The 13,043-nt window shown below is 31.2% G+C and overlaps 1 protein-coding gene across 1 annotated transcript in view; it reads right to left on the bottom strand.

The window, feature by feature from the left end:
- The window catches only part of LOC107436422 (salivary peroxidase/catechol oxidase), a 39,845-nt gene extending 30,648 nt beyond the window's left edge, over nucleotides 1–9,197 (bottom strand). Inside the window, exons 1-4 of the mRNA XM_016048138.5 lie at nucleotides 9,085–9,197; nucleotides 6,644–7,062; nucleotides 3,497–3,599; nucleotides 1,623–1,876 (exon numbers count right to left, since the gene is read on the bottom strand). Of these exons, the coding sequence (XP_015903624.3) occupies nucleotides 1,623–1,876; nucleotides 3,497–3,599; nucleotides 6,644–7,062; nucleotides 9,085–9,116 (808 nt within the window). The 5' untranslated portion in view covers nucleotides 9,117–9,197. The remainder of the gene's footprint in view (nucleotides 1–1,622; nucleotides 1,877–3,496; nucleotides 3,600–6,643; nucleotides 7,063–9,084) is intronic.
- Between the last annotated feature and the right edge of the window lie 3,846 nt (nucleotides 9,198–13,043).

Raw genomic sequence — 13,043 nt, 5'->3', positions numbered from 1 at the left:
ATCATTTACATAGGATTTTAAGCTATAACACTTATTTATTCAAGAATAAAATATAGCCCTTTTCCATGGAAGAAAAGTGCAGTATATCAAAATTGTCCACCAAAGGAAAAGTTGAACCAGGAGCGGACAATGTTCTAAAGTGTGTTTTTTTACATTAAAAAATAGATCTTTTTTGGGAGGTTTTTTTTTCTTCAAAAAATCTGAGCGTTAAGGGGTTAAAAATAATTCTAAGACCAAGTAAAAAAATGCGAATAATGTCATACAAGCAACCATTTCGATACTATAATAATGCACCTTCTTCGCTGTTGAATAATGAGGGATTACAATAAAGAATTACAGAAGAGAAATTACAATAAAGTTACTACAGGAAAAAAGGGATTGATGAATCAGGAATATTTATTCGATCTTATCTCTTCTTTTTTTTTTATCGTTCTTTGTTCGATCTTTTCCCCTATCCTTGGTCATCCCCTTTTTTTTCTTGTTTTAACTTGTGTGTAATTTCTTTTGCAGTTCTGTGTTGTGCACTGAAGCAACACCTCCTAGAAGAAGGAAGGCCTCAGCACGGATCAATTTAGTAGTCCGATGTGACGAAGTTAACTGCGCAGTAGATGAAAAATAAGAAAGATGTCATTACGTTCGAGGTACTAAGCTGCGCAGTGGTTGAAAATACGAAATATGTCATTACGTTTGGACTACTAAAGGATATTTATGGTAACCCGTGCTGAGGCCTGCTCTTCTCTAGGAGGTGTTGACTGAAGTAGGTGATTTGTTATGATGGTAAGTTGTTCGTATGCCTGTTTGTACTCTTTTCATTGTTGTTTTACCTTTGTTCATATTCAGCTAAAAGTTATATTTTCTTCATTTGTGCAGACTGTAAAAAAATTCGGATTAAATTACGGAAAAAAGTATCGGCATTCAGGGTGTCGGTACTTTCTACCGTAAAATCCATTTTTACCAGAACGTGTTACAGAACAAAAAAAAATCTGATATACCGAAGTTTTCATAATAACAATTACAGATTACAGTATAATCACTGACTCTCTCTAAGTAAATATTGCTGTAAAAATTACAGGGTAAAACTTCGTTGGGAAAATGGATTTTACGATTGATGCACCCAAAACACCTGTACTTTATACCGTAATTTGCTCCGGAGTTTTTACTAGTGTTAACTACACTGTGACATTCATATTTATACATATTTATACAAGCTTGAAAGCTTTGTACAGCCAATGTAATACTTCCAATCCCCTACCGAATTGAATGACATAAATAGCTAAGATTGCGGAAGAAATTCATAAGAAAAGATTTTGAGATAATTTCGGAGTTAAAGGGCAATCGAATCCACTATCTTAACTCTTCAGAGCATTCGATGGAAATGCAATAAAAGTAAAATCACGCTGCTTTGTCATAAGTTTTTTTTAATCTGTGCAAAAAAATTTAAGCACAACTTATGAATCCTTCAAATCATTCAGCAGTTGTAACTTACTTGCGCATGGTTTAAGGGAGTAAATTTTTAAGCACAACTTACGAATCCTTCAAATCACTCAGCAGTTGTAACTTATTTGAGTATGGTTTAAGGGAGTAAGTTTTTAAACATACTTACTATACAAGAAAAAATTTACCGTTTGCGTAGGCTGGTGGTAACCATCTCAAATATGGTTCAGATGTTTTACCCCAACAAGGAAACAGAAAATTATTGCAAGAACCGTCCATTGTCCTGTAATATTGCGTGCTGAGGTCACAGTTGACACCTTTCAGTGGTGGTACAACAATCCCCCTCTGTGCCAGGAGCTCTGTCACCTCCCTGGAGTCTAACCTTTGCAACTCGGCCATTCGGAACTCTAACGAGACATTCCTGTAATGGCGAGGCTTGAAGCTGAAATTAAAAATAAATAAATAAAGGTGAATTAATTTTGATTAATGGTAATGGATTGCAGTTTAGGAAATAAGAAAAGGTGGTACTCTATAATGTTGTCAAACTCGAAAGTGAATAGTTTTATTCGGTAGTCCTAATCAGCCTGATTCAGGATATCAAAGGAAGCTAAATTGGTTCAAATTATACGAAATATTTACAGTGAACAACGAAAAGATATAACTCTGAATAACCTTTGTTCTAATGATCGGATTAAAAGATGATTACATCATGTGATTTCTCTGTCCAATGAAAATCCATAAAACGGTAAGTAAATAATTACATTTTTATGATGAATAGAAATAATTCTATCCTATCCTATCCTATCATCTTATAGATCATATCTCATATATCTTATCATATACCATATCATATCTCATATCATATCTCATATCATATCTCATATCATATATCATATCATATCTCATATCATATAATATCATATCATATCTCACATCATATAATATCATATCATATCATAAAGATATATGTAATCCCAATAAGAAAACAAAGCAACGCTACAATTTCAGAAAACTAAGTTCAGCGTTGAACCGCAATATTACGCAATTGTGTTTCAACATTAATAAAATGTTAATTGGAACCATGTGTTTCCACTCAAAGTGAATCATAAAATAGCGTATAGCGTAATTTCATAAGGAATTTAAAATTCCACGAAACGAATTACAAATTTTACAAGGAATTTAAAATTAAGAAAAAACAAAACTTTTAAACAAAATGTTGGGACTAATTTAACATATTTTTATCTTTTCAGAAGATACCTCAATTTTTTAGATATTACAAACCAAAATGTAACGTACCTCTATATGGACTAAAAAAATCAGCTCAATATTGAACTATGTTATCGGTAATTTGTACTATAATAATTGTTCAAATTCGTTGTAATCTTAATAAATTATTAGCCCAAACCATTTTTAAGTTCAGGTTGAACCATGGTATCTTATCAATTAAATTAAAGAAACTTTATCATATATTAACATAGCACTATATTTAGATTTTAACAAATTTGAACAATGCCATGGTTCAAAACAGTCCAAATTTTTAAAAGTGTAGGGTTGAAAAGCCATAAGTGATGGCACTATACGAAGAATAGAAATAAAAAGTTTTCGACACATTGAAAATTGCTTGATTAAAAACTTCATTTACTTCAAAAATATGTAAATTAGAAATAACAGTCGACATATTTCAAGCTCTCAAAAACAGGCTCCCATTTTTTTAAGACTTGCCAGACGTGAAGACAAGACGTTTACAAAACTTACGAGACGCTTTCACGTCTGGCAAGTCTTGAAGCGCTTGAAACATGACGACTGGTGTTTCCAATTTGTTCCAACGCTTTTGTTTCTTGTGATTATTTACCCAAAATTGAAAGTTGTATATCTTCGATGCAAATGTGTTTAGTAAACATTTTTGCTTTGTTTTTTTCTGACAAATTATTGCCACGTCTATTGTAACTAAACCATTCATATAAATATTGCGAAAGTTTACCCATATTTGATCGTTTTATTGGACATGGAGTTAAATTTAATAATATTTACATTATGCAGATTTTTCTTCAGTGTCACTTACCTCAAAATATCTTTCGTAACTGTTAGTAAAGTACTCGATAAAGAACTGGCAGTAATTTCTTCTGGAGTTGGCTTCCTAACGGAAGAAAACAAGTAAGCAGGACCTAAAAAGGCCGAAAATTATATTAAATGTATTTACATGATTAAGGTAAAGTAGTAGAACATTTCTAGGTACAAAGTACTTTTATAGGCAGCATTTAATCACTTAATGTTTTTTATCTGTTGCACTACTGTTAAAACTAGTACTAACATAAAAACTAGTTTTAACAATGAATGATTCAATTATTGTATCATCCATGCGTTAAATTTGTTTTTAAATTTAATTTTTTAAGAAGTACATTCAGTTTTAGAAAATGATAATACGTAGATAAACGAAAAATTGAAAGTAAGTATTGTAAGCCAAATTTTTTTATCCAATTGTGTAAATTTTCACCGAATATATATATACACACACAGAGGAAGAATGCCCATCTGAATCACAATAATTCAATTTGAAAAATTAATTTTTCAATTTAATCCTTTCTGTATTTGAACTATTTACATTTTTTTTCTATGATTCCGGCATGCAATTGTGATGGTATGACGAAAATATTGCAATATGATTTTCAGTTATTTTTCTTTGTTGCCATCTTTCGTTTCTTTAGTGCCATCTTTCGAAAGCAATTTGCACCAAAAGCAGAACTTCTGGGGGGAAAAATTATGCCCGTCACATGAATTTGTTTTAAAAATTGAATTTTTGATTTTAACTCTGTTCCTATTCGCGATCGCAACGCTCGAGTACGCCGTCTAGCGGGAGCCTGTAAATATCAGACATTAATTTATCACGTTTTCATTTAGTTCCATTGAAATCCTTGACAGAATCGGACGCCATTTTTTAGCAGCAAATAAGAAACAAAATTTCCCTAAGGAAAAGGCCGAAGAACTTGAAAAAAATCTCCGGAATATTAGTAAATCTTTCAGGAACAGAACACGCCAAACATTTGAAGAAAAATTCCTCAATAATTTTTAACTTCTATTATCAACAAACTTGCAACTTATGACTTCCGATTTCGGATACTGTTACAGATGTGTGTATTAAGGTAAAATGCATTTCTTCTGTCTTCAATTCATTACGAATTAAAGTGAAGTCAACATTGCTTTCGTCATTCCAGTGAATAAATATGAATTCAGAACATGCAGAATTGTAATAGTTATAGCATATTCTTCTTCGTTATAGAATAGTATATATTTCTGTATCCATATAATTCGGAAAACAACAATAAAAAATTATCCAAGTTACTTGAAATAGTACCATTTGTGCTGATTCTTAATTAAGTTTAATCGTTTTCTTGGTAAGTATTTTTTAGTTTTGAAAGAATAAGTTCAACTAGAATTCAGCTATTCTGTTTTTAGCTACATATTCAAATTAATATCAATTATAAAATTTTGTTGTGTCGTATGTTATCTAAAAGTAATGAAGGGATAAGCTATGTATCTATTATTTGAGAATACAGTTTTCAAACAAGGAACTTATCATTTTGGAATTCTCCGGGAATTATAAATCAGGTAAGTGCAATGATTTTTACAATAAAAAATTTGCTTGTAAATATTTTTTTTTCATTTGATGATGGTTCTCTACAGAATGGTTTTTTTACGTCTGATTAAGAACTATAAGAATAATAAAAAAAGAAACAATATGAAAGTTTTTATTTCAATGTAAAGAATTCTTAAAATCGTTTTTTTATCCTAAGAATTCTTTATTTTCCGTTTTTTAGTTTATAATTTTCTGATAAAAATTGTTCTCAAAATACTTTTTTTGAAAAATTAAATGGTATAACATTATGTGTTTATATTTCTTGTATATTCCAATGTTTGAAGTAATATGATTCAGAAAAGTATAAAATAAAAATTCGGTACTTACGTATTAACGCCACCGCCGCTACAGATTTGGCGGTTTTTAAGTGCCGCTAATCTACACTTAAAATTTTTGCGACAATTCATAAAATAAAACACTTTATTTAAAATCAAAATAGTCAATCGGATTTCGGTGGAAAATGAGCCGATATAGAGTTTAGCATAGATTCAAAACAATCATATCGCCATATGAACTCTGATAAATAAGATTCCAAATGAAATAACATTTCCAAAACGTACGTTTACCAATATAAAGTTTTATGTTGTGGGAATTGGTACATTTTCGTTTTTTCGGTAAAATATTTTCCTCCTGAGAAAAATAAAATTGCATTTGGTTTTGTTTTTGGCAAATCCCAAAGACGAATTTTTGTAGCACTAAAAATGGCAACTGAAAAGAATTGTTTTTTTGTTTTTGTTTCGTCAGCATTCTTTATTTTGCGTTTCTTAGTTTCTAAATAATGATTTTTATTGAAACTTGAAATTTTTTGATAAAAATTGTTGTCAAAAAACTTTGTTTACAAAATTAAATTATGAGGCTTATGTATACTTTTTGTTCATTTTAATTTTTGAAGTAATATGATTCTTAAAACTTTTGTATGTAAAGTTTAAATGGGCCTTTCATGTTATATCATTAAATTTAGTAAAACTATTTCTCGGACATTAGGTTTTAACTCTTATAAGAGCATACATATTTTTTTCTGTTAATGTGCAAATATTTTTCCGATGTGTTTTGGATATTCCTTCTCTAATAAAAAGAGATACCATTTTGTTTTCGTTTGCATAAGAAAGAATATCAAGCATTTTTCCTTTTTAAATTTAATTAGCCACAATAAAGAAGGAACGTTGCAATGCTACGTGCTACATTAACGACGTCTCTAGAGTAACTGAATGACTGTTCATATAGAAATCGCAGGTATTAGTCTCATACAACAACGCCCCCTATATTTCGTTGCGATCGCGAATTATAATTTTTTATTTAAAACATTCTGACAACAAAAACAGTTGAGTACTAACATCATATTTTTATAAATTTGCCTTTTTTAAACATCTCATTTTATATTACCTGCTTATGACGATCCGATTTTTGCTTAATTTCTTTTTAAGTTCATGAAATGAGTTTTATGAATATAATATTTTTTTAATAACAATACGAAGTTTAACAGCTAATCATCCAGCCATTTATGTAAAATATAAATATCTTTATAATTGATTCAAAATTTGAAAATAAGTAACTTATGAATATTACTGTTATTACCTGGACGCGGCGGAGGACTTGCAACACCATCCTCAGTTAATGGCTCTTCAATCACCGACGATTCTTCATCAATTTTGTTCTCTTTGGCCGAATCATTTTCAGCTGTTGATTGATCTCCAGTAGTCGGTCCCACTCCGATAGCATGCCCATCACTAGATCCATGTTCATTATTCGTCAAAGCATCTACAACTACTGTTGAACCTTCCTCTGTTGAAGGGGTTTCCCCCTTCATCCCCCCGTGATCTCCATCCAAAACAATTGAGCTTTGATCATTAATAGAAGTACCATCAAAAGTTATTGTGCTTTCCTCAATAAGTTGTGAGTTGTGTGCCTTTTCCACTTCTGCTACAGAAATATCTGGGTCTGATTGTACCAAAGATTGGCAATTAGATAGAAATGTTGATGCTACAATAAGTGTTCTAAAATGGAAATAATATTTGATTATTAAATATTGAATATTGCCAGTAAAGATTTATTCAACTTCAACATTCACAATCAAATCACTTTGAATTTCGTCATTAGGTGATATTAGTAAGAAAAAATATATATACAAATATGATATGATAAGCTATTCCTAAAGCCACTGGACGGAATAGTTTGGATGTATGACCTTTTATATAGGATTAGTTAATTAAGTAAACTTCTAAATTAATTATAGCCTTTGTTAAATAACTTTAATTATTTAATTTTAATTGTCTAGTTCAATAAACTGTTTATTTTTTACTACTATTTTTTGTTTGTAAGAAGTGAATGGACTCTGGTTTATGAACAGCCACCACCGATGAATGCAGGTAATTCGTGTAGGATTTAAAATTATGAAAGATGTATGAATGAAGGGTAAAGTCTTTCTATCCATGTAAGCAGGGTTTGATTTATGAGCAGTCACCCTATGACAGAAGGATTGCATGTATCATGATAAAATTACGAAATTTTATCACATATTATAAAACCATATATTTTACTGTCAAATTTACCAAAATCATTACCAAAGTACTTCGTTAAAAATTCCTGAGCTCTTTGTGGTTCCATACCAGCACGGTAAAATAAAGGCATTTTCGTAGGCAACGGGAAACAGATAATGGCATGGGCGATCATAGCAAAAATTATGATTAGATGTGTGCTTGCTTTGTTCAAAAAGATGAAGAGAAAAATTTTAAAACGGACAATATAAAAGTATTTAATCTGATTTTTTTTTAAATTTTAATTGTAACCAAAACGTGTGATGTCAGACTTCTTTTCATTCCCTCGCTCCCCCCCCCTTATTGCAAAGTAACGCAATTTAAGAACTCCATTCCCTCCCCCCGTTACATCTTGATCTTATATGTACATTGAACAGCCTTATGGGTAATGAAGGAGGGGCTTACTTGTCACATACTTTATTTGTCAAACATATATATATATATAATATATTCTGCACGAGCTTTCGTTTAGAATTTGAAGCTTTTTAACATAAAATTAAAAAATTTCCAAGGAAAAAGTTTAACAACTTTAAATCGCATGATCTGGACTGCTGATTCTGATGCTTAAAGCTAGAAATACATGATCAAAAAATGCTCCAACTATTGTTCAACATGCAAAATTATAAATTTTCCATTATAATAATTTGAATTTTACAACAAATATTATTTGTGGGACAAGTTTTCAATTAAAAGCATTATAAAAGGAAATTCGTGAGAAATGTTTATAAATATCGAATTAATACAAATATTCATATTAAAAATTATCGATTATTTTAATAATATATGTTTTTAATACAAATATTCGTATAATAGATTATTTATTATAATAGAATATTTGCATATTATACAAAGTATATAAATATTATTTATTAAAAATGTATATTTTTTTGCAACGCAAATATCTGTATACTGAGTTCTCTGCTTTAATAATTTACATTGTAATACAAATATTTATATTATAAATTCTGTTCATCCTATTTAACGTTGAAATTATTACTAAATAAAATTTAATGTCTAAGAATTTTGAACCTTTAAAAGCATGTTTAGGTGAATATAAATATGCCTTAAGCATATAAGTTGCGTATATAAATATTATATCTAAGTATAGTTAAGTATATAAATATTAAACGTAAAAAATTTATATTTTACTACAAAAATATTTATATACTGAATTATCTGCTATAATAATTTATATAATAATACAAAAATTCATGTTAGAAATTCTGTTCATCCTATTTCACGTTAAATATTATTGCTACATGAAACGTAGTGTATAGATTTTGAACCTTGCAAGGCATATTTCTTCGTTTATATACATCAATCACCGTCCTGTCTCAAAGGTTCTGATAAATACCCGTTATCAACAACAATCAAAATTTAAAACAATCATGTAAATTTCTTAATAACTTACCTAACATCAAACAATCTAAATCGTAAGTAATTCAGTTTATAATATAGTTAAAAATCAGTTTCAGTACTTACATATAGCATCCAACAAAACTCTTTCTCGCCATTTCTGTCTGGGTTGAACCAAGTTTTGTAATTTGATCTTTACTTTATCGAAAATTGAGATAAATGGAATTTGCTTTTCTTTGAATAAGGCAATTTTATTTCTTATACATTTCAGTATTTTTTTTAAAATCTATCAGATTAAAATGATATTAATTCCAATTATACTAGATTGTCTTAAAATTTACAAAGAGTTTTTCGGGTAAGCGGGCTCAATGAAACTTTTTTTCAGTAAATATTAAATTTTTTTGTGCATAAAACAAAATAGGCCAAATAATAATAATAAATAATTAGTAAAAAAATGGTTGATTTACCGTTAATACTGTTTACGGTTAATATTTTATTTACCGTCCATCCGGCAAACCGAAAAGTAACAAAATTTCTTTGCCTTAAACGAATCTGTGTTTCTTAGTTATCAAATTTTAATAATCTTTTATTTTGTCAGGGGATAGAGCACTCACCTTTCAATGATGTTACCCAGATTCGAATCCCAGCTGTGGCTGGTTAAAACGAATTCTATCTACTTGCATTGACCACAGTGCTGATGTAGAATATCCTCTGGTAGATAGATAGTTGGTTAAAATCCCCTTGTCGTCGGGCTAACTGTGAAAAGTTTTCGTAGTTTTCCTCTCCGTATAACACAAATGCGGGTTAACTCCATCAAAAAGTTTTCCACGAAGGATAGTTTGTTCCAATACTTGACACAGGAGTTCCCTTGTCTTTTGGGTTGGATTCAAAAATACAAGGTCACGGAGTTTAACATTGATAGTCTTAAACTCAGCATTGAGTCGGCTGTTCAACTTCGATTATGGTTCGTTGGTTGGTTCTAATGCCACTTGCCACACGGGCAGTGGCGTACGCAGAATTTTTTCAAGGGGGGGGGGGTTCATAATTTTCAGAAATTACTAAAAGAAATTCGAGTATGTAATAAAGCACTATTACTTCCCTAATTTAGACAGCTAGACAATTTTGACTTTTTATTTCGACAACATTGTTTAGTTAAATTTTGTTTTTGTTTTTTAAGTTTAAGAATATAATTTTTTTTATAATAAGAGGTAAAATATTTTATTTTTATTAAAAAGTAGGAATAAATCAAGCCAGAAAAAACTACTCATACTGTAACAGCTACCTAAATAATAACCATATAAATGTGAATATTCCATAGAAAACCAATGAATTTAACTAAAAAATGACTTACCAACAAATAGGGAATTAAACCAGTATACAAACACGCTAAAAATTTATTGATTTATACTGTAATATCCAAACGACGGGGTTTTTTTGCAAGTTCGTTTAAAATGTCTTCGACAGCTGGGGTAAATTTTCTATGAATGCTTAAGAGCGCCAATCCATTCATTCTATTATTTCCCGTTGAGTTGCGTAAATAAGTCTTCAAACGGCGCAAAGTCGAAAAGGATCTTTCGTTTGCACTCGTTGAAACAGGTAGAACGACCAATATTTCTAGGAGTTTGAAAATGTTTGGTGTTATATCTTTATTGCACATTCCAAGAGCATCCGCCGCAGTTTTTGGAACACTACCTCCGTCTTCACTAATCCTTTTTAATCTTTTATACCAGAGTTTTAGTTTAGACTTAAGGCTTTCTTTACAGGTATCCAAATCTCCAGCGTAAAATTCCACTAATGCTTCAAAAGCCTTTATGTTTGAAGGTTGGCAAATGAAAGGATCGGCAGGTAGAAGACACAGAAATCCTTTCAAAATATCAAGATGCGATACAAATCTTAAGTTTAATTGTGTTATAAAATTTTCTATAAATGGAATAAAAACACTAACTCTGAAATATGTTTCCGGTGTCGATGAGGGAAAATTATCGCGATTTTTCTGTCTTCCTGTTATTCTAGGGATTTGCATGGAAGTAGAAGATCCAATGCTTGTTAGCATAAGAGAAGAAGAGCTGAATATTTCAGAGAATGTTTCAGTGGCATTTTCACGCATTAATTTTAGATCTTTAATGACATCTTCTGCAAGACTCACTGCATCTATCAAATCTATGCTTGTTTTTTGTAGGTATCTACAGAGATGGATTGTTATGGTGAAAACTTTCTAAATGCACAAAAGAGATATTACGAACTGGCAATTAGATACTGTGCACAGTAAAGAATTAGCCTGGGTAGCTGATTCCTTATCCTTCCATTCTGATATTTTTTGTAGTGTTTCGGAGATAGGCTCGAAAAGTTCCACCACAGCGGTTACTGAGTCGTATCTTTCCATCCAACGGGTTGCACATAGCTGTTTAATTTTCTCCCTCTTAGAGCTGGTTTCCATCTCCTCTATTGCTGAAGATAGGACATACTGTCTTTTTGGCGTATTTAAAAAGTCGTATAATGTTTTAATTGTCCCTAAGCAATTTTTAATGCCAGCTATTTCGCATGCATTTGATACAGCCAAATTGAGGCTATGAGCAGAGCAATGTACATAGAGTGCTGATGGGACAATACTTCTTACGTGGGCTTGTACACCATTAATTTTTCCACTCATTGATGCAGCACCATCGTACCCCTGTCCACGTAACTTTTTTATATCAACTTTCATAGACTGTAATTGGTTTAATATTGTTGTTGCTATTGCTTTTCCGGTTAAGTCATGCACCGGAATGAATTGCAAAAACTGTTCGATGATGTTACAATTTTCTTTATCGACATATCGAACGCATAACGATAATTGCTCTATACCTGCAATATCAGTTGTTTCATCTGCAAGAATGGAAAAGCAAGTTGCATCATTAATCTTGCTGACTAGTTTTTGCAGGATTAAAATATTGCAAACCTCAATAACTTCGTTCTGAAATCGAGGGCTGGTATACTGAGCATTTTTTCTGCTTGACTCTAAAATGTTCTTAAGAGTCGAATCGTTCTTACTCCGGAAACGAAGCAATGCCCGAAAATTTCCGTCGTTCTTTTCACCTGGTTGTTCAGCAATTATTCCCGAATCCTTATGTCCTCTTAGAGCGAGACCTTGATTTCCACAAAATAGGATGTTTTCAATGATTGGAGTAATGTTTTTTCTATTTTCTAATTTTCTTCTGCTTGCTGCACTGTCAACTTGTTCATCCACAGGTTTCATCTTTCCAAATAAAATATCGTTTAATGTCCCAGCAGTTTCGATCGATTTTTTGTGATAAAGACATTTCTCGTGTTCAGAAAATCGCTCTACAGCATTTTTCCAGTTGTCAAATTTTACATTGCACAGTTGGCCTAAAGGTTGCTTTCCAGAACCGGCACCACTTGGGGCGAAAAGTACACAAAATTTGCAAAAAGCACCACCCTTAACCTTTGAATATGCAAGTCATTTCCAGCGATAAAGCCATTTGTACTGAAATTTCAATTTTCAGGAAAAACAAATGCTGGATTGGGTTCCCAAACATTTTTAAGTATATCCAGTTTTTTATCCTCGCATGTATTATCTTCTGAAAAAAGTCCAATGTCATATGGGTGGGAAGTAACACTATGAGGGCTGCTTTCACATTCATCAGATTCTGTTACGCTAGAAACGTTTTCTTCAACGGAAGTATCACATTTCTGTTCAACAGAAAAACTTACATTGGTACTAGATGCTGTCACCTCACTAATTTCAGGTCGTGATTTTTTCTCAAAGTAATTAAAAATTGTTAAATTCTTGCGTTTAGACATCCTAAAGATCCAAGAACAGCAAAAATATATACATATATATTGGCACAGAAATATCCACTAAGCTACGATCTCAAAGTTTCGAGCTGGAATGAATAACTTCAACGAGCACAGAGTCTCCAAAACAAAACAGATTTAGAAACAAGCTCCGCATCACAAGCGGCAGAGATAACTCTTAGTCTGACTAAAATCGAAAATAAATGTAACCCCCTTTCATATAATTTTTTTAACCGCATCTACAAAATTCTCGAATTGTCTCAAAGACGACAGAACGTCTAGGATTCCAG

The sequence above is a fragment of the Parasteatoda tepidariorum genome, chromosome 2, assembly GCF_982258835.1.
Source record: "Parasteatoda tepidariorum strain Cologne lab strain chromosome 2, Ptep-v5.0, whole genome shotgun sequence".
NCBI lineage: Eukaryota > Metazoa > Arthropoda > Arachnida > Araneae > Theridiidae > Parasteatoda > Parasteatoda tepidariorum.
The sequence above is the reverse complement of the archived record's forward strand: the minus strand, read 5'-3'. Positions and strand labels throughout refer to the sequence as shown.